We start from the raw sequence: 20802 nt of genomic DNA, 5'->3' as shown, positions 1-20802 counted from the left end.
TCAGCAGCCAGTTCCCATGAACACGCCCCAAACTATTCTGGAGCCAATCAGACATTAGCGCTCTAAGGAACTCGCAGTCAACGCCACCTCACTGCAATTTTGTTTTTTTGTTTTTTTCTTTTGAAGGCCTAAAGTCCTGAAGCCGTTGGTGGTGTTAGTATAAAACTAGAGAAGGAGCTCCCCTGGGAACCTTTACTATACCTTCTGTAATATAAAACAAAGTGTAAAAAGGTTGCTGCTCCTCCTACAATGGGGTAAAAAAAGTTTAAAAATAAATTTGTGCTTCTTTCCTGCGTTGCTAGTTTTAAAAAAAAAACACACAAAAAGTAGAAGTCGCAGCAAGCGATCCTATGTCCTCACAGTGGGAATCCGCATTGGCAGCAAATGCGCTACTGCGGCAGAAGCGTCGGGATCCTCCGGGAAGGCGAGGGCGGAGCCACGTACAACACGAGTCTGCCAGGCCCTCCCCCCGGTGGGATGATCCAGCAAAAAGGAGAAGGCTTCAGTTGGCGAAGATTTATGGCAACTATCCAAAAGTTGGAAGATCAGCAGAAGTCCAAGAGCTGACAATCGTCTCTCTTCCTCTTACAAACCTCAAAAAAAAACATAAAATCTGATAAAAACAGGATAAAAGAGTTTGAGTTCGGAGATCACTGCAGCATCAGCTGCTTGAGGTTGTCGTGGAGGATTGTATCTTTGACGTCACGGAAGACCAGGCGGATGTTCTCGGTGTTGATGGCGGTGGTGAAGTGGTGGTAGAGCGGCTTCTGCTGCTGGTCTCGACGCTTGTTGCGAAAACAATCTACCAGGTACTTTTGGACGTCGGAGAGGCAGTGGGGTTCCCCCTCGAATTCAGGGAAGTAGTCCTTTATGCTGACAATTTTCACCTTCTCCTCCAGCAAGTCTGTCTTGTTGAGGAACAGGATGATGGAGACGTTGCTGAAGACACGGTTGTTGACTATCGTCTCGAAGATGTTGAGGGACTCGGTCAGGCGGTTGGTCTGCCGGTCCTCCATGAGCACCTGGTCATACTCGCTGGAAGACACCAGGAACAGGATGGAGGTAACGCTGTCAAAACACTCAAACCAGCGCTTCCGCTCCGACCGCTGACCCCCAACGTCCACCATTTTGAAAGGCACATTTTTGATTTCGAAGTCATACTCATGGATTCCTTTGGTGGGACGACGGGCCAGTAATATGTCCTGCTGGGAGGGGAGGTAGTCCTGAAAAGGGAAAGCAGAGACACTATCACTAATTTCATCATCAGGAGTCAGGAGACATTTCTTCACATGCCATCGACAATGTACAAGACCCAGCAATCTGCTATCCCATCTCCAAGAACTACAAGCCTCAGCAATCTCTGCCCCCCCCCCCCAATGTACTACAATCCACAACAAGCTCTGCTCCCCTCCCATCTCCAATGTACTACAACCCCCAACAATCTGTGCTCCCCTCCCATCTCCAATGTACTACAACCCCCAACAATCTGCGCTCCCCTCCCATCTCCAATGTACTACAATCCCCAACAATCTGCGCTCCCGTGTCCTCAATGTACTACAATCCCCAACAATCTGTGCTCCTGTCATCAACGTACTACAATCCCAACAATCTGCTCTCCCCCAACATCAATGTACTACAATCCCCAGCAATCTGCGCTCCCCTTTCATCAGTGTACTACAATCCCCAACAATCTGCGCTCCCCTTTCATCAATGTACTACAATCCCCAGCAATCTGCGCTCCCCTTTCATCAATGTACTACAATCCCCAGCAATCTGCGCTCCCCTTTCATCAATGTACTACAATCCCCAGCAATCTGCGCTCCCCTTTCATCAATGTACTACAATCCCCAGCAATCTGCGCTCCCCTTTCATCAATGTACTACAATCCCCAGCAATCTGCGCTCCCCTTTCATCAATGTACTACAATCCCCAGCAATCTGCACTCCCCTTTCATCAATGTACTACAATCCCCAGCAATCTGCGCTCCCCTTTCATCAATGTACTACAATCCCCAGCGATCTGCGCTCCCCTTTCATCAATGTACTACAATCCCCAGCAATCTGCGCTCCCCTTTCATCAATGTACTACAATCCCCAGCAATCTGCGCTCCCCTTTCATCAATGTACTACAATCCCCAGCAATCTGCGCTCCCCTTTCATCAATGTACTACAATCCCCAGCAATCTGCACTCCCCTTTCATCAATGTACTACAATCCCCAGCAATCTGCGCTCCCCTTTCATCAATGTACTACAATCCCCAGCAATCTGCGCTCCCCTCCCATCTCCAATGTACTACAATCCCCAACAATCTGTGCTCCCCTCTCATCTCCAATGTACTACAACCCCCAACAATCTGTGCTCCCCCTCCTATCTCCAATGTACTACAATCCCCAACAATCTGCACTCCCCTCCCATCAGTGTACTACAATCCCCAGCAATCTGCGCTCCCCTTTCATCAATGTACTACAATCCCCAGCAATCTGCGCTCCCCTCCCATCTCCAATGTACTACAATCCCCAACAATCTGCGCTCCCCTTTCATCAATGTACTACAATCCCCAGCAATCTGCACTCCCCTTTCATCAATGTACTACAATCCCCAGCAATCTGCGCTCCCCTTTCATCAATGTACTACAATCCCCAGCGATCTGCGCTCCCCTTTCATCAATGTACTACAATCCCCAGCAATCTGCGCTCCCCTTTCATCAATGTACTACAATCCCCAGCAATCTGCGCTCCCCTTTCATCAATGTACTACAATCCCCAGCAATCTGCGCTCCCCTCCCATCTCCAATGTACTACAATCCCCAACAATCTGCGCTCCCCTTTCATCAATGTACTACAATCCCCAGCAATCTGCGCTCCCCTGTCATCAATGTACTACAATCCCCAGCAATCTGCGCTCCCCTCCCATCTCCAATGTACTACAATCCCCAAAATCTGCGCTCCCCTTTTATCATCTCCAATGTACTACAATCCCCAGCAATCTGCGCTCCCCTTTCATCAATGTACTACAATCCCCAGCAAGCTGCACTCCCCTGTCATCAATGTACTACAATCCCCAGCAATCTGTGCTCCCCTGTCATCAATCACCAACATTTCTGGCTCTGGGAAGTCCCATTTGTAGAAATGCACATTTCTGTCATCCATTCCAGCATCATCCAGCAGAGGGCGCACACATGACGCTGCAGAGGGGAGCCCACTGATTCCTCTGCGCTGTTAATAAAGGGTTAACCCCCTCCAGACAGGAAGTCTGAGATCTGATCACATGGTATATATGGGAGGAGCCATTGCTGGATGATTCCTGAGCTCTCATCTCCTCACCCGGGTGACAGCAGGCACCACTGCCAACTCCACATTTCATACAGCGCCCCCCTCAGGTCTCCCTCACCATAATTGGTGGGCTGATATCTGAACAGATACAACCAGAATGTGTCCATAGGGAATAAAGGTGAAGTTATTGTGTAATGTACAAAGATCCACCAATGAGGAGAAAGCGCATACAATGTATACACAACATCCGGGATCTCCTGGTGGGCGTGTCTGCTCATATCTGGCAGTGGTGGGTGGAGTCTGGTCACATGTTCAGTGAGTCACCGTACTGGGAGGGGTCATCTCTCTAACTGGGACCTCCCAACAAAGAGAACCTATCACAGAGCCAATGTGAGCCATGGTAACCCCTCCCCAGGTGATGTTCGGTGTCAATATGAGAGGCAAAGATGCCTCCTCCAATGAGGACAGAGAAAAGCTGGCAGGAAGCACCTGACATCACAGGGGGCGGAGTTACATCCTGCTAAATGGCTCCATGTTAAAATGATCTCAATGAATGAACTCCGAGCAACTTATTCATACTGAGAGCATTCATTCCCTAGGTTCAGTGACCGGTTCTCTTCTGCCTCATACAATTCAACCCCCTCCCCCACTACTGACCAGGTCAGAGCCATTGGCATGGCACACCCAACTCACCATTTGTCCAAGCTTGTCCAAATTATCCAGGAAATATTTTACAGATTCCCCCTGGAAGAGACAGAAAAGTCAGTCAGTCAATGCAAATCAAAGAGAACCTGTCACAGCTCATAGAAAATACCATAAATATACAGGGGAGGAGGAAGACTGCCCCCTATAGGACATAGAGGGAACACACAGGGGAGGATGAAGACTGCCCCCTATAGGACAGAGGGAACACACAGGGGAGGATGAAGACTGCCCCCTATCAGACATAGAGGGAGCACACAGGACCATGGACACTCCCAGCATACCCGGCCTGAAGACTGCCCCCTATCAGACAAAGGGAGCACACAGGACCATGGACACTCCCAGCATACCCGGCCTGAAGACTGCCCCATATCAGACAGAGGGAGCACACAGGACCATGGACACTCCCAGCATACCCGGCATGAAGACTGCCTCCTGTGAGACAGAGGGAGCACACAGGACCATGGACACTCCCAGCATACCCGGCCTGAAGACTGCCCCCTATCAGACAGAAGGAGCACACAGGACCATGGACACTCCCAGCATACCCGGCCTGAAGACTGCCCCCTATCAGACATAGAGGGAGCACACAGGACCATGGACACTCCCAGCATACCCGGCCTGAAGACTGCCTCCTGTGAGACAGAGGGAGCACACAGGACCATGGACACTCCCAGCATACCCGGCCTGAAGACTGCCCCCTATCAGACATAGAGGGAGCACACAGGACCATGGACACTCCCAGCATACCCGGCCTGAAGACTGCCTCCTGTGAGACAGAGGGAGCACACAGGACCATGGACACTCCCAGCATACCCAGCCTGAAGACTGCCCCCTATCAGACATAGAGGGAGCACACAGGACCATGGACACTCCCAGCATACCCGGCCTGAAGACTGCCTCCTGTGAGACAGAGGGAGCACACAGGACCATGGACACTCCCAGCATACCCGGCCTGAAGACTGCCCCCTATCAGACAAAGGGAGCACACAGGACCATGGACACTCCCAGCATACCCGGCCTGAAGACTGCCCCCTATCAGACATAGAGGGAGCACACAGGACCATGGACACTCCCAGCATACCCGGCCTGAAGACTGCCTCCTGTCAGACAGAGGGAGCACACAGGACCATGGACACTCCCAGCATACCCGGCCTGAAGACTGCCCCCTATCAGACATAGAGGGAGCACACAGGACCATGGACACTCCCAGCATACCCGGCCTGAAGACTGCCTCCTGTGAGACAGAGGGAGCACACAGGACCATGGACACTCCCAGCATACCCAGCCTGAAGACTGCCCCCTATCAGACAGAGGGAGCACACAGGACCATGGACACTCCCAGCATACCCGGCCTGAAGACTGCCCCCTATCAGACAGAGGGAGCACACAGGACCATGGACACTCCCAGCATACCCGGCCTGAAGACTGCCCCCTATCAGACAGAACACAGGACCATGGACACCCCCAGCATACCCAACCTAATCGGTTGTCAGAAGCCAATGCCAGCACGGGATCCAATGGTGTGGACATGGCACCTCTGCAAGTCTCAGGATTTAGGGTGGAGGCGGCCAGTGCCACATCTGTGTATCCTGGGACTGTGCGGGCTCCATTGTACTATGCAGAGGGTATGACAGCTACAGACCGACAGTGGGTGACAATCCTCCAATAACTGAACACCGGGGTGAGGGAAGAGTTTGTTCATTCTGTAATAGTACGGAGGTCACATGAACACAACATGGGCTGTAATACAGAACTGAAAACCCCTGCCAGACACTGAGCCCAGGACCTGGCGCCGATAGACCAAACTCCGGGGAAGAAAGAAAAGGACTGACTGTTCCCTGGACTCTACATTCACCCACCTGCCATATAATAGACATGGCTGTAGATGTGACAATCCAGAATATCTACTCTCCCAGAAGACAGAAAGCATTACTAAGTACAAAGTGATCATTCCAGTCGGTGTTTTACAGATCACACCACACACACACAGGGGTTATGTACGAATTCAATTATTTTCTGGAAGAGACCCCATCAGTGAGATACTGGAGAGTTCCTAGAGGGAGCAAATAGAAGACATCCCCCCCTGTAATCTGTAAGCAGGGCTCTGATTCCAACTGTATAAAACTACTGTAACTGTATTGTCTGCCCTCAAGTTGTAAAGCGCTGTGTAAACTGTCTGCACTGTATAAATCCCGTATAATCAGGGCTAGGGCTGGGCGATAAAACGATACAGATATGTATCGCGATAGTGACATTCGATAGCAATACAAGACTGAACGATAAAAGGAAAAGTCCGCTCCGACGGGTTTAAGCTTTAAAAATGGCGCCGCCCGTCGCATACATGTCAATGCGCACGCGCCGCCGCCGCTCGGGAGAGGCCGGGAATAGCCGAAATTACACGAGCGGTGGCGGCGCGTGCGCAGACGTGGCGGCGCCATTTTTAAAATGAAGGCGCCTCTGGAACAGGTAAGTGAAACAGCTTCACTACCTGCCATTATGCAGGGCTGCGGGCACACTACAAGGGATGCAGTGCTGCGGGCATGGTCTACCTGTACCATGCCCACAACCCTGCATTCTCCTGTACCATGCCAGTGCCCTGCATTCTCCTCCACCATGCCAGTGCCCTGCATTCTCCTCCACCATGCCAGTGCCCTGCATTCTCCTCCACCATGCCAGTGCCCTGCATTCTCCTCCACCATGCCAGTGCCCTGCATTCTCCTCCACCATGTCAAGTGCCCTGCATTCTCCTCCACCATGCCAGTACCCTGCATTCTCCTCCACCATGCCAGTACCCTGCATTCTCCTCCACCATGCCAAGTGCCCTGCATTCTCCTCCACCATGCCAGTGCCCTGCATTCTCCTCCACCATGCCAGTGCCCTGCATTCTCCTCCACCATGCCAAGTGCCCTGCATTCTCCTCCACCATGCCCAGTGCCCTGCATTCTCCTGCACCATGCCAGTGCCCTGCATTCTCCTGCACCATGCCAGTGCCCTGCATTCTCCTGCACCATGCCAGTGCCCTGCATTCTCCTGCACCATGCCAGTGCCCTGCATTCTCCTGCACCATGCCAGTGCCCTGCATTCTCCTGCACCATGCCAGTGCCCTGCATTCTCCTGCACCATGCCAGTCACCCTGCATTCTCCTGCACCATGCCAGTGCCCTGCATTCTCCTGCACCATGCCAAGTACCCTGCATTCTCCTGCACCATGCCAGTCACCCTGCATTCTCCTGCACCATGCCAGTCACCCTGCATTCTCCTGCACCATGCCAGTCACCCTGCATTCTCCTGTACCATGCCCGTCGCTCTGCATTCTCACCCTAGGGTCCTTATTTTAAATGGGTAATAAAAAATATCAATAATTATCGATATCGACCGATATGAAACACTGATATCGTGATACAGTTTTCAGCCATATCGCCCAGCCCTAATAAGGGCTCGACAAACCCCAGGCAAGAGATTGTATTGGCGACTAGATTTAGAGACCTAGCGCCTGGGCTACACTGCAGCCCCCGCCCGCGGATGCGCGGACTAAGATGCCGCTCCGGCCGGTAACTGAGACCGCGGCTTTACAGCCTGCTGTAGGGAGACGGTTCCATCGGGGAACTGGCACCCTCTTGTGGCGGCCGAGTCTGCAACAAGCAGTCACTGGTGGCGCCGAGATGAAAACCGATTTTATTTATTTTTTTCCTATTAAAATTCATTATTTTTTATTCTCTCCCTTTCATGCCACACAGCCGAAGGCCCATACAGGCTGTCTGATCAGGTCCGCCTGTCAGTTTTTCAGGCGGTTCTGATTGGACCCTCCAGTCTCCTCTATGGAGTGGTGGATGTCTGCTGATAACCGCCGCCATCCGATACTGTCGGCCAAAAACAGACGGATGGTGGTCCTACTTTCCATCCGTCCGACAGATTGAATCAGATGGCATCGGATTGAAATGGACAGGCATTTCCATCTGATTGCCCCATAGAGGAGAGTGGGACTGTGTCCATGATTGCTCTGCATAGTGGAGCGGATAGGACCTGTCACCCACCTACTCAACCGGGATTGGCAGAGAAATCCCCACTGAGCAAGCGGATTGCGCTTAGCGGAGGTGTCCGTATGAAAGGGGCCTAACGTGCCATGAGTTACTGGATCTCCGATCGCCTCCAACTTGCTGCACTGTCCTTGCCCAGCGAGCCACTGCCCATCACACCATCAAGACAAGTACACATGGGCCGAATGCCGGGCAGCATCAGCCGCTTCATTGAAAACTGGCCGGCATTGGGCCCGCGTGTATGGCAGCCGGTCCGACAGAAGCCAGCCATTCGCAAAAAAAAAAAAAAAAAAAAAAAAAAAACTTGCTCCTAACTTTTTTTAGCTGGCTCCTAGAATAATAATAAGATATACACAGGACTTCCATAACAGTGAGGAGGAAAGAAGAACATGGACTCCAGTCTCTATAAATACCCTCGGTGTCTCCAAAAGAGACCTCTCTGCACATTAAGACACCTAAAAGGTGACCCCCTATGTATACCATGACCTATCAGGAGCCTGCTGGGCAGGGGATTCTCCAGAGGATGGCGATCTAGTGTCCCCTCTTATCCTACACCAATACCAGACAAGTCACCTCCTCTATGGAAGGATCAGCATTAAAGTGGAGCGGTCCATCACTCAGCGAATACAATAAATGTGTCGTTCAATCCCCCCGCCACACCCCCAGCATCCTCTGTCATTGTATGGAGTGAAGAAGCTGGGAGAGTTACACACAGGAACGATGTAGAACTTACACCCCCACTACCAGAAGCATTGTTTATAAACATTGATCAGATGGGAGATCGATACAAAGTTACATTGTTTTACCCACTTCATGACAGACAATTTTTTGCTATTCAGTTCTGTGCTACTTTAACTGGTAATTGCACAGTTATGCCACACTGTACCCAAATGTCATTTATATCATTTTTTTTCACACAAATAATAATATATAGAGCGATAAAAAAATCATAAATTTAGGTCAAAATGTATTCTGCTACATGTTTTGGCAGTAAAGAAAAAAACAAACATCACAATAAGGCCCCGTTTCCACTAGAGCAGGGGTGGCGAACACGCGGCTCTCGAGCTGCATGCGGCTCCCGGCCAAAATGAATGCGGCTCTTTGCCTCTTATTATTTGGTATACTGTGGCTCTTTGCCAAGTTTGGTTTCGTTATGCTGCGGGACCTCTGAGGAGAGATCTCCAAGCGCGTAGTCCCGCCCCCAGGCTGCGTCATCACGTCTCCCATCTCCCAACTGCACGGGCCAGAGAGCATGGGGACCCGTGTGTCTCCCTCCCGCCTCAGCTGCATGTCACGGACATGTCTGAGTGACTGACGAGAGCTCAGCCGAGACAGCCGCCCGCTGACATCTTCCCCGCCGAGGCTCCGCAAAACCTTATCTAAGGCGGCCTCAGCAGGCACTGGAGTGCACTGGCAGCAGCACCGACCATCCGTGACCCTGCGCATATCAACAGCAGCAGGTGAGGAGGGGAGGGGGGGCTCTCTGATAGGACCTAAATGCAGAGAGGTGGCTCTGATGAAGGATGCAAATGTGGAAGGGGTGCACTAAGGGGGTCTCTGATGGGGGCATTAATCTGTGTGTGGGGGTCTCTGATGGGGGGACATTTATGTGTGTGGGGGTCTCTGATGGGGGGACATTTATGTGTGTGGGGGTCTCTGATGGGGGGACATTTATGTGTGTGTGGGGGTCTCTGATGGGGGGACATTTATGTGTGTGTGGGGGTCTCTGATGGGGGGACATTTATGTGTGTGTGGGGGTCTCTGATGGGGGGACATTTATGTGTGTGGGGGGGTCTCTGATGGGGGACATTTATGTGTGTAGGGGGGTCTCTGATGGGGGACATTTATGTGTGTGGGGGGGTCTCTGATGGGGGACATTTATGTGTGTGGGGGTCTCTGATGGGGGACATTTATGTGTGTGGGGGGGTCTCTGATGGGGGACATTTATGTGTGTGGGGGGGTCTCTGATGGGGGACATTTATGTGTGTGGGGGGGTCTCTGATGGGGGGACATTTATGTGTGTGGGGGTCTCTGATGGGGGGACATTTATGTGTGTGTGGGGGTCTCTGATGGGGGGACATTTATGTGTGTGGGGGGGTCTCTGATGGGGGACATTTATGTGTGTAGGGGGGTCTCTGATGGGGGACATTTATGTGTGTGGGGGGGGGGGGTCTCTGATGGGGGACATTTATGTGTGTGGGGGGGGGGGTCTCTGATGGGGGACATTTATGTGTGTGGGGGGGGGTCTCTGATGGGGGACATTTATGTGTGTGGGGGGGTCTCTGATGGGGGACATTTATGTGTGTGGGGGGGGGTCTCTGATGGGGGACATTTATGTGTGTGTGTGGGGGTCTCTGATGGGGGACATTTATGTGTGTGTGTGGGGGTCTCTGATGGGGGACATTTATGTGTGTGGGGGGGTCTCTGATGGGGGACATTTATGTGTGTGGGGGGGTCTCTGATGGGGGACATTTATGTGTGTGGGGGTCTGATGGGGGACATTTATGTGTGTGGGGGTCTCTGATGGGGGACATTTATGTGTGTGGGGGTCTCTGATGGGGGACATTTATGTGTGTGGGGGTCTCTGATGGGGACACATGTATGGGCAGAGCCAAAACCAAAATTTTAGCTGGAAAATTAGGGGCAGAAGATTACTGGAAACAAAAGATGCCAGAAATCCCACTGAGATTATCATCCCATCATTTCAACAAGGTAACAGAAAACACCTGACTGAGCATGTTATATTATGTGTTTAATATATTATTGTTAAAGTTATATGCTTTTGTGTGAGTGTTTGTCTGTTTTGGCAGGTCACTGCGTGCTGTGGCTCTCTGACTCTCACAGTTTAAAATTTTGGCTCCTTTTGTCGAACTTGTTCGCCACCCCTGCTCTAGAGTGACTTGTTGTGCGTCTTGACACATGACAAGTCAAAACCTATTAATTTCAATTAGGACCGTTCTAAGTGCTGCGACTCAAGACGCAGCGACTTGAGAAAAGGTTTTTGCACTACTTTTGGATGACTTCAGTGCGACTTGTCCCTCATAGAATGTAGTTGCACTGAAACCAGTTGCACTACAAAGTCGCACTTGAAATCGCGCAACTTTGTAGGCGCATTAGTGGAAACGTTGCTTAAGCGTATATTGGTTTCTGTTTAAAGCGGTGTTCCAGCTGGGGAAAATAAAATGCATTTAAAAAAAGTCAGCAGCTACAAATCCTCTAGCTGCTGACTTTTAAAGAGGTTGTTAACGCATATAATTTTTTTTTTTGGAACCTGAAAGAGAAACACATAATGAGCTAGTATGCATCGCATACTAGCTCATTATGAAATACTTACCTTAGAACGAGCCCCCGCCGTGCCGCCCGCTCACCTGTATGACGGGCGACATGTCCAGTAGCCCGTCTTCCGGGATCGCGGCATCCGGCCATCTGATTGGCCGGAGCTGCGGTGACGTCACTCACGCACGCGGGAGCCGACAGTCACGGCACGGAGTTTTGAAGGAGCGGCACCAGCGGCCGTTCCTTCAGAGCGCATGCGCCAGTGACGTCACTGGCTGCATGTAAGGTAAATATCTCCTAAACGGTACATGTTTAGGAGATATTTACAGTACCTATAGGTAAGCCTTATCATAGGATCACCTATAGGTAAGCCTTATCATAGGATCACCTATAGGTAAGCCTCATCATAGGATCACCTATAGGTAAGCCTCATCATAGGATCACCTATAGGTAAGCCTTATCATAGGATCACCTATAGGTAAGCCTTATCATAGGATCACCTATAGGGAAGCCTTATCATAGGATCACCTATAGGGAAGCCTTATCATAGGATCACCTATAGGGAAGCCTTATCATAGGATCACCTATAGGTAAGCCTTATCATAGGATCACCTATAGGTAAGCCTTATCATAGGATCACCTATAGGGAAGTCTTATAGGATCACCTATAGGTAAGCCTTATCATAGGATCATCTATAGGTAAGCCTTATCATAGGATCACCTATAGGTAAGCCTCATCATAGGATCACCTATAGGTAAGCCTCATCATAGGATCACCTATAGGTAAGCCTTATCATAGGATCACCTATAGGTAAGCCTTATAGGATCACCTATAGGTAAGCCTCATCATAGGATCACCTATAGGTAAGTATTATCATAGGATCACCTATAGGTAAGCCTTATCATAGGATCACCTATAGGTAAGCCTTATCATAGGATCATCTATAGGGAAGCCTTATCATAGGATCACCTATAGGGAAGCCTTATCATAGGATCACCTATAGGGAAGTCTTATAGGATCACCTATAGGTAAGCCTTATCATAGGATCACCTATAGGGAAGTCTTATAGGATCACCTATAGGTAAGCCTTATCATAGGATCACCTATAGGTAAGCCTTATCATAGGATCACCTATAGGTAAGCCTTATCATAGGATCACCTATAGGTAAGCCTTATCATAGGATCACCTATAGGTAAGCCTTATCATAGGATCATCTATAGGGAAGCCTTATCATAGGATCACCTATAGGGAAGCCTTATCATAGGATCAATATAGGTAAGCCTTATAGGATCACCTATAGGGAAGTCTTATAGGATCACCTATAGGGAAGCCTTATCATAGGATCATCTATAGGCAAGCCTTATCATAGGATCACCTATAGGTAAGTCTTATCATAGGATCATCTATAGGGGAGTCTTATCATAGGATCACCTATAGGTAAGTCTTATCATAGGATCATCTATAGGTAAGCCTTATCATAGGATCATCTATAGGTAAGCCTTATCATAGGATCACCTATAGGTAAGCCTCATCATAGGATCACCTATAGGTAAGTCTCATCATAGGATCACCTATAGGTAAGTCTCATCATAGGATCACCTATAGGTAAGCCTTATCATAGGATAATCTATAGGGAAGCCTTATCATAGGATCACCTATAGGTAAGCCTCATCATAGGATCACCTATAGGGAAGTCTTATCATAGGATCATCTATAGGGGAGTCTTATCATAGGATCACCTATAGGTAAGTCTTATCATAGGATCATCTATAGGTAAGCATTATCATAGGATCATCTATAGGCAAGTCTTATCATAGGATCACCTATAGGTAAGCCTTATCATAGGATCACCTATAGGTAAGCCTTATCATAGGATCACCTATAGGTAAGCCTCATCATAGGATCACCTATAGGTAAGTCTTATCATAGGATCACCTATAGGTAAGCCTTATCATAGGATCATCTATAGGGAAGCCTTATCATAGGATCACCTATAGGTACAAGTGTCAGACGAGGGTTTACTTCCTCTTTAAGATATAGATCGCTTACCTTTAGAGGGAGCCCCCGCCATGTCATCACCCCAGACAATTTTTCTTTCGTTCAGTCTATGGGAAATCAGCGATAAAGCCTTTAAGCTTTACAGCCAGTTCCCTACTGCGCATGCGCAAAGTGTGCTGTGTATTCTCATTGGCTCGGTGGCGTGGGAAGGAGAAGGGGGAACGAAACTTTCAAGGCACGGCGCAGTCTTCAAGGAGTGGGGAAGGGTACCTGTCACTGTGTCACAAACAGGTACCAGTTCCCCCTCTCCTCCCATAAAAGGTGCCAAATGTGGCATTGGGGGGGGAGGGAGGAAGCAGATGCGCGGAAGTACCACTTTTGGGTGGAACTCCGATTTAAGTTGATGTTCTAATAGTTAGTAGATGTTCTAATTAAGAACTACAAACTATGGGATATATAATGGAATTGTGATTTATTTATACTACTACTGGCAGTGATCAGCCACTTATAATGGGACTGCGATAATGCAACGGGCAATCTCACACCAACACTGGGGGGGGGGGGGGGAGCTGACTGACATCACCAGTGACCGGAATACAGTGATTAATACTATACACTGGCTGGGAAGGGGTTAATATCTTGGGGCAATCGAATGGTTAAGTGTGTGCCTATGTGTAATGTGTGCTGATCCCTCTGTACAGAGCTCTGTATGGTTTACCAACACAAAACTCTGGGCTGTGATTGGACACAGCTGATCATCGGGTCCCAACCATGAATCATTGGCCATGACTTGATAACCGGCTCCTGCTGTGTACAGAGGGGGCACACATGCACCCCCTATACCCGGACATTGGCAGTGATGTGTGGGTACATTGCAGGCAGTAAGTGGTTAATCATTGATCAGACAGGAGAGATATAAAAGTCATTTGGTTATATTTGTCTTCACTCATTTGCAAACCAAAATGATGATAAAAGGACGATCTTCCATCTGATGGGGTAAAGATTATATTTTACTTGTCAGGTTACATTTTTTTATTTTACAATTTGTTCCCATTAAATTCCTTGTTTATCCTTGGTGTACCCCCAAATCAGCCCTAATTATTTCCCTCTTCCCCCATTATCCATGCTCAGCCCTGTACAGCATAGAGGAGATCTCTCCCGGTACTGAGCCGTGTGCAGAATGAAGACACATCGCTGTATGGACTCGCCTGCACAGCCCGACACACGGACACATCGCTGTATGGACTCGCCTGCCCAGCCCCAGACACATCGCTGTATGGACTCGTCTGCACAGCCCCAGACACACGGACACATCGCTGTATGGACTCGTCTGCCCAGCCCCAGACACACGGACACATCGCTGTATGGACTCGTCTGCACAGCCCCAGACACACGGACACATCGCTGTATGGACTCGTCTGCCCAGCCCCAGACACACGGACACATCGCTGTATGGACTCGTCTGCCCAGCCCCAGACACACGGACACATCGCTGTATGGACTCGCCTGCACAGCCCCAGACACACGGACGCATCGCTGTATGGACTCGCCTGCACAGCCCCAGACACACGGACGCATCGCTGTATGGAATCGCCTGCACAGCCCCAGACACACGGACGCATCGCTGTATGGACTCGTCTGCACAGCCCCAGACACACGGACACATCGCTGTATGGACTCGCCTGCACAGCCCCAGACACACGGACGCATCGCTGTATGGACTCGCCTGCACAGCCCCAGACACACGGACGCATCGCTGTATGGAATCGCATGCACAGCCCCAGACACACATCGCTGTATTGACTCGTCTGCACAGCCCCAGACACACGGACACATCGCTGTATGGACTCGCCTGCACAGCCCCAGACACACGGACGCATCGCTGTATGGACTCGCCTGCACAGCCCCAGACACACGGACACATCGCTGTATGGACTCGCCTGCACAGCCCCAGACACACGGACGCATCGCTGTATGGACTCGCCTGCACAGCCCCAGACACACGGACGCATCGCTGTATGGACTCGCCTGCACAGCTCCAGACACACGGACGCATCGCTGTATGGACTCGCCTGCCCAGCCCCAGACACACGGACCCATCGCTGTATGGACTCGCCTGCACAGCCCCAGACACACGGACACATCGCTGTATGGACTCGTCTGCACAGCCCCAGACACACGGACACATCGCTGTATGGACTCGCCTGCACAGCCCCAGACACACGGACACATCGCTGTATGGACTCGTCTGCCCAGCCAGAGACACACGGACACATCGCTGTATGGACTCGCCTGCACAGCCAGAGACACACGGACGCATCGCTGTATGGACTCGCCTGCCCAGCCCCAGACACACGGACCCATCGCTGTATGGACTCGCCTGCCCAGCCAGAGACACACGGACACATCGCTGTATGGACTCGCCTGCACAGCCAGAGACACACGGACGCATCGCTGTATGGACTCGCCTGCCCAGCCCCAGACACACGGACCCATCGCTGTATGGACTCGCCTGCACAGCCCCAGACACACGGACCCATCGCTGTATGGACTCGCCTGCACAGCCCCAGACACACGGACACATCGCTGTATAAACTCGCCTGCACAGCCCCAGACACACGGACACATCGCTGTATGGACTCGCCTGCACAGCCAGAGACACACGGACACATCGCTGTATGGACTCGTCTGCACAGCCCCAGACACACAGACCCATCGCTGTATGGAATCGTCTGCACAGCCCCAGACACACGGACACATCGCTGTATGGACTCGCCTGCACAGCCCCAGACACACGGACACATCGCTGTATGGAATCGTCTGCACAGCCCCAGACACACGGACACATCGCTGTATGGACTCGTCTGCACAGCCCCAGACACATGGACACATCGCTGTATGGAATCGTCTGCACAGCCCCAGACACACGGACACATCGCTGTATGGACTCGCCTGCACAGCCAGAGACACACGGACACATCGCTGTATGGACTCGTCTGCACAGCCAGAGACACACGGACACATCGCTGTATGGACTCGCCTGCCCAGCCCCAGACACACGGACACATCGCTGTATGGACTCGCCTGCACAGCCCCAGACACACGGACGCATCGCTGTATCGAATCGCCTGCACAGCCCCAGACACACGGACACATCACTGTATGGACTGGCCTGCACAGCCCCAGACACACGGACCCATCGCTGTATGGACTCGCCTGCACAGCCCCAGACACACGGACACATCGCTGTATGGACTCGTCTGCACAGCCCCAGACACACAGACCCATCGCTGTATGGAATCGTCTGCACAGCCCCAGACACACGGACACATCGCTGTATGGAATCGTCTGCACAGCCCCAGACACACGGACACATCGCTGTATGGACTCGCCTGCCCAGCCCCAGACACACGGACCCATCGCTGTATGGACTCGCCTGCCCAGCCCCAGACACACGGACACATCGCTGTATGGACTCGCCTGCACAGCCCCAGACACATGGACACATCGCTGTATGGAATCGTCTGCACAGCCCCAGACACACGGACACATCGCTGTATGGACTCGCCTGCACAGCCAGAGACACACGGACACATCGCTGTATGGACTCGCCTGCCCAGCCCCAGACACACGGACCCATCGCTGTATGGACTCGCCTGCCCAGCCCCAGACACACGGACACATCGCTGTATGGACTCGCCTGCCCAGCCCCAGACACACGGACCCATCGCTGTATGGACTTGCCTGCCCAGCCCCAGACACACGGACACATCGCTGTATGGACTCGCCTGCACAGCCCCAGACACACGGACCCATCGCTGTATGGACTCGCCTGCACAGCCCCAGACACACGGACACATCGCTGTATGGACTCGCCTGCACAGCCCCAGACACACGGACACATCGCTGTATGGAATCGTCTGCACAGCCCCAGACACACGGACACATCGCTGTATGGAATCGTCTGCACAGCCCCAGACACACGGACACATCGCTGTATGGACTCGCCTGCACAGCCAGAGACACACGGACACATCGCTGTATGGACTCGCCTGCCCAGCCCCAGACACACGGACCCATCGCTGTATGGACTCGCCTGCACAGCCCCAGACACACGGACACATCGCTGTATGGACTCGCCTGCCCAGCCCCAGACACACGGACACATCGCTGTATGGACTCGTCTGCACAGCCCCAGACACACGGACACATCGCTGTATGGACTCGCCTGCACAGCCAGAGACACACGGACACATCGCTGTATGGACTCGCCTGCACAGCCCCAGACACACGGACCCATCGCTGTATGGACTCGCCTGCCCAGCCCCAGACACACGGACACATCGCTGTATGGACTCGCCTGCCCAGCCCCAGACACACGGACCCATCGCTGTATGGACTCGCCTGCCCAGCCCCAGACACACGGACACATCGCTGTATGGACTCGCCTGCACAGCCCCAGACACGGACACATCGCTGTATGGACTCGCCTGCACAGCTCCAGACACACGGACGCATCGCTGTATGGACTCGCCTGCACAGCCCCAGACACACGGACACATCGCTGTATGGACTCGTCTGCACAGCCCCAGACACATGGCTGTATGGACTCGTCTGCACAGCCCCAGACACATGGACACATCGCTGTATGGACTGGCCTGCACAGCCAGAGACACACGGACCCATCACTGTATGGACTGGCCTGCACAGCCCCAGACACACGGACGCATCGCTGTATGGACTCGCCTGCACAGCCCCAGGCGCATCGCTGTATAAACTCGCCTGCACAGCCCCAGACACACGGACACATCGCTGTATGGACTCGCCTGCACAGCCCCCGCGCTCTATGACTGAGCCCATTTAAACACTTTTGTTTGGACAGGAAAAAAAAAAAAAAAAGTATGAATGCAAAAAGTGCATTTTAGGTTGAATTGTGTGCAGATCATTTTAGGAATACAATATCCTCAGAGGAGAGCCGTGTCAGATGTATTCCTTTGTTATATATGAAGTGATACAATGAGGAATGAAGGGATCCGATATTCCCCAGTATTAGGGGACGGACTGCATGGTGACTTCTCCCCGGAGGTGTCTGTGTTCCAGATGTGAGGACGCCGCCACGCCACCCATCCACCACTCCTCTGTAATTACAGAGACGGACAGGAAAGACCGGCTGGGCAGGGCGCTGATTCACAGCAGAGATGGTACAACTTTACCAGGAGAGACGACACAGGATACCGACAGGAGAGATCCCTCACATCTGTAATCTCTGGTGGGGGGGGGGGGGGGGGGGGCACAGCAGTTACAAAGGAAGACAACCCCCACCAGAAGCTGTGCTCCAGTCCTCCAGTGTAGGAGACCTGAAAGGGTTGGGCTATGTGTACTGTACAGCCCGTTCTATCCTAGACCATACGCCATACCAGCCTTTTACAACCAGGGTGCCATGGCAAAATGGCAACAAAACACCACAGGTTTTTACTTTGTAGAATTAGAACCCCGGGCACTGGGCGGGTCAAGCCACTGGCACCCTGACAACCCCGGGCACTGGGCGGGTCAAGCCACTGGCACCCTGACAACCCCGGGCACTGGGCGGGTCAAGCCACTGGCACCCTGACAACCCCGGGCACTGGGCGGGTCAAGCCACTGGCACCCCGACAACCCCGGGCGGGTCAAGCCACTGGCACCCTGACAACCCCGGGCACTGGGCGGGTCAAGCCACTGGCACCCCGACAACCCCGGGCGGGTCAAGCCACTGGCACCCCGACAACCCCGGGCACTGGGCGGGTCAAGCCACTGGCACCCCGACAACCCCGGGCACTGGGCGGGTCAAGCCACTGGCACCCCGACAACCCCGGGCACTGGGTGGATCAAGCCACTGGCACCCCGACAACCCCGGGCGGGTCAAGCCACTGGCACCCCGACAACCCCGGGCACTGGGCGGGTCAAGCCACTGGCACCCTGATAACCAGTGACATCACTGTTTGAGAATGACGGGTGCTTCCACAGCATCCTTGTATACGCTTCCTCATCACCTTTCCATCAGCACTGGGGTCACATTAGAAGAGAAACTGAGGGAGAAGAGAAACCCTGGAATACTAGTCCGTACTAGTTTGCAATAGTCGATGAATAAATCACTTCCAACGTTGGATGGCCCATGTGTATGGATGTTGCTGCGTTATGTAAAACTATTAGTTTAGTTTTTTTTTTTACACTTCAGAATGGAGTGCCTTGTGATTGTGCAAAATTTTAAAGGGTGCCGTAACTGAAAAAAGGTTGAGTAACAACTCCATACAAACATTCCCCCCCCCCCCCCCATTAACTCTACAATGCATGGGGAGTCCCCCCCCCCCCCCCCCAATGTGGGTCTGTCCCAAAGTCTAAGGCTCCATTCACATATAGGCGTTTTGGATTGCGGCCAAAATTGCCGCCATTCTGCCCGCGATCCCAAACCATTGCAAGTCGCGGGACGCCCGTATGATTCCCCTGACTTCCAATGGCGCCCCAAATGCCACGTGATTTTGCCGCGATTGTTGCCCGATGAATCATGGTAAAATCGTGCAAAGATTCGCGGGACACTTGTCGCCCAAAAGAAGTTCTACTTTTGTGGGTGACAGGCGTCCTGCGATTCTGTTTGCACGATTTTACCAGAATTTGTCAGGTGACAATCGCGCTGCGTTTGGGGTGCCATTGTAAGTCACGGGAATCGCACGGGCATCCAGTGACCTGCAATCGTTCAGAATCGCAGGCAGAATCGCAGCAATTCTCCCCGCGATCTGAGAGGTCTATATGTGAATGGAGCCTTATCATTGGGATACAGAGTTCTGTTTTAACTACTTCAGGACCGCCTGCAATGTACTGCGGATGGGCGGTCTGTACAGGGACAGCAATGTCCCTACAAGTCGCTGACTTCTTCATGGTACAGGGTACCACACATACGAGCGGCCCCCCTCCCGTCCCCCGACACAGTGGGATTTTGTCAGCAGGTCCCAGCCAATGATTGATAGCTGGGACCTGCTGATCGGCTGTGTCCAATCACCAGCCCGGAGCTCTGTACAGAGGGAATGATCTGTTTCTATACAATACAGCAGTGGTTCTCAACTCCGGTCCTCGGGGCCCACTAACAGGCCAGATTTTAAGTATTACCTTGGGGAGATGCAGACTAGAATACTGCAATCACTGAGCAGCAAATGATATCACCTGGGATGTAATTTAGTTATCCTGTTAGTGGGCCCTGAGGACCGGAGTTGAGGATCACTGCAATACGGGGATGAGAAACCGATCTTCGGTTATAAGCAGCAGCACACAGTACAGTACACATTACACATCGTTCGACACATATTTAAAGTGATTTTAAAGTCTTTTTTTTATATACTTCCCTCTGGGCAGTTGGTTTTGCACAGAGTAGCCCAAATCCTCCTCTTCTCAGGTCCCTCCTTGCTGCTCCTGGCCCCTCCCTCCTATTGAGTGCCCCCACAGCAAGCAACTTGCTATGGGGGCACCCCTGCCGAGTTGCAGC

At 52.0% G+C, this 20802-nt stretch overlaps 1 protein-coding gene across 1 annotated transcript in view; it reads right to left on the bottom strand.

The window, feature by feature from the left end:
* Positions 1-264: 264 nt before the first annotated feature.
* GNA13 (G protein subunit alpha 13) overlaps positions 265-20802 on the bottom strand; it is a 72952-nt gene continuing 52414 nt past the window's right edge. The window contains exons 3-4 of the mRNA XM_082272213.1: positions 3966-4016; positions 265-1223 (exon numbers count right to left, since the gene is read on the bottom strand). Of these exons, the coding sequence (XP_082128339.1) occupies positions 651-1223; positions 3966-4016 (624 nt within the window). The 3' untranslated portion in view covers positions 265-650. The remainder of the gene's footprint in view (positions 1224-3965; positions 4017-20802) is intronic.

Source organism: Pelophylax lessonae, assembly GCF_965119305.1.
Source record: "Pelophylax lessonae genome assembly, chromosome: 11".
Classification (NCBI taxonomy): Eukaryota; Metazoa; Chordata; class Amphibia; order Anura; family Ranidae; genus Pelophylax; species Pelophylax lessonae.
The sequence above is the reverse complement of the archived record's forward strand: the minus strand, read 5'-3'. Positions and strand labels throughout refer to the sequence as shown.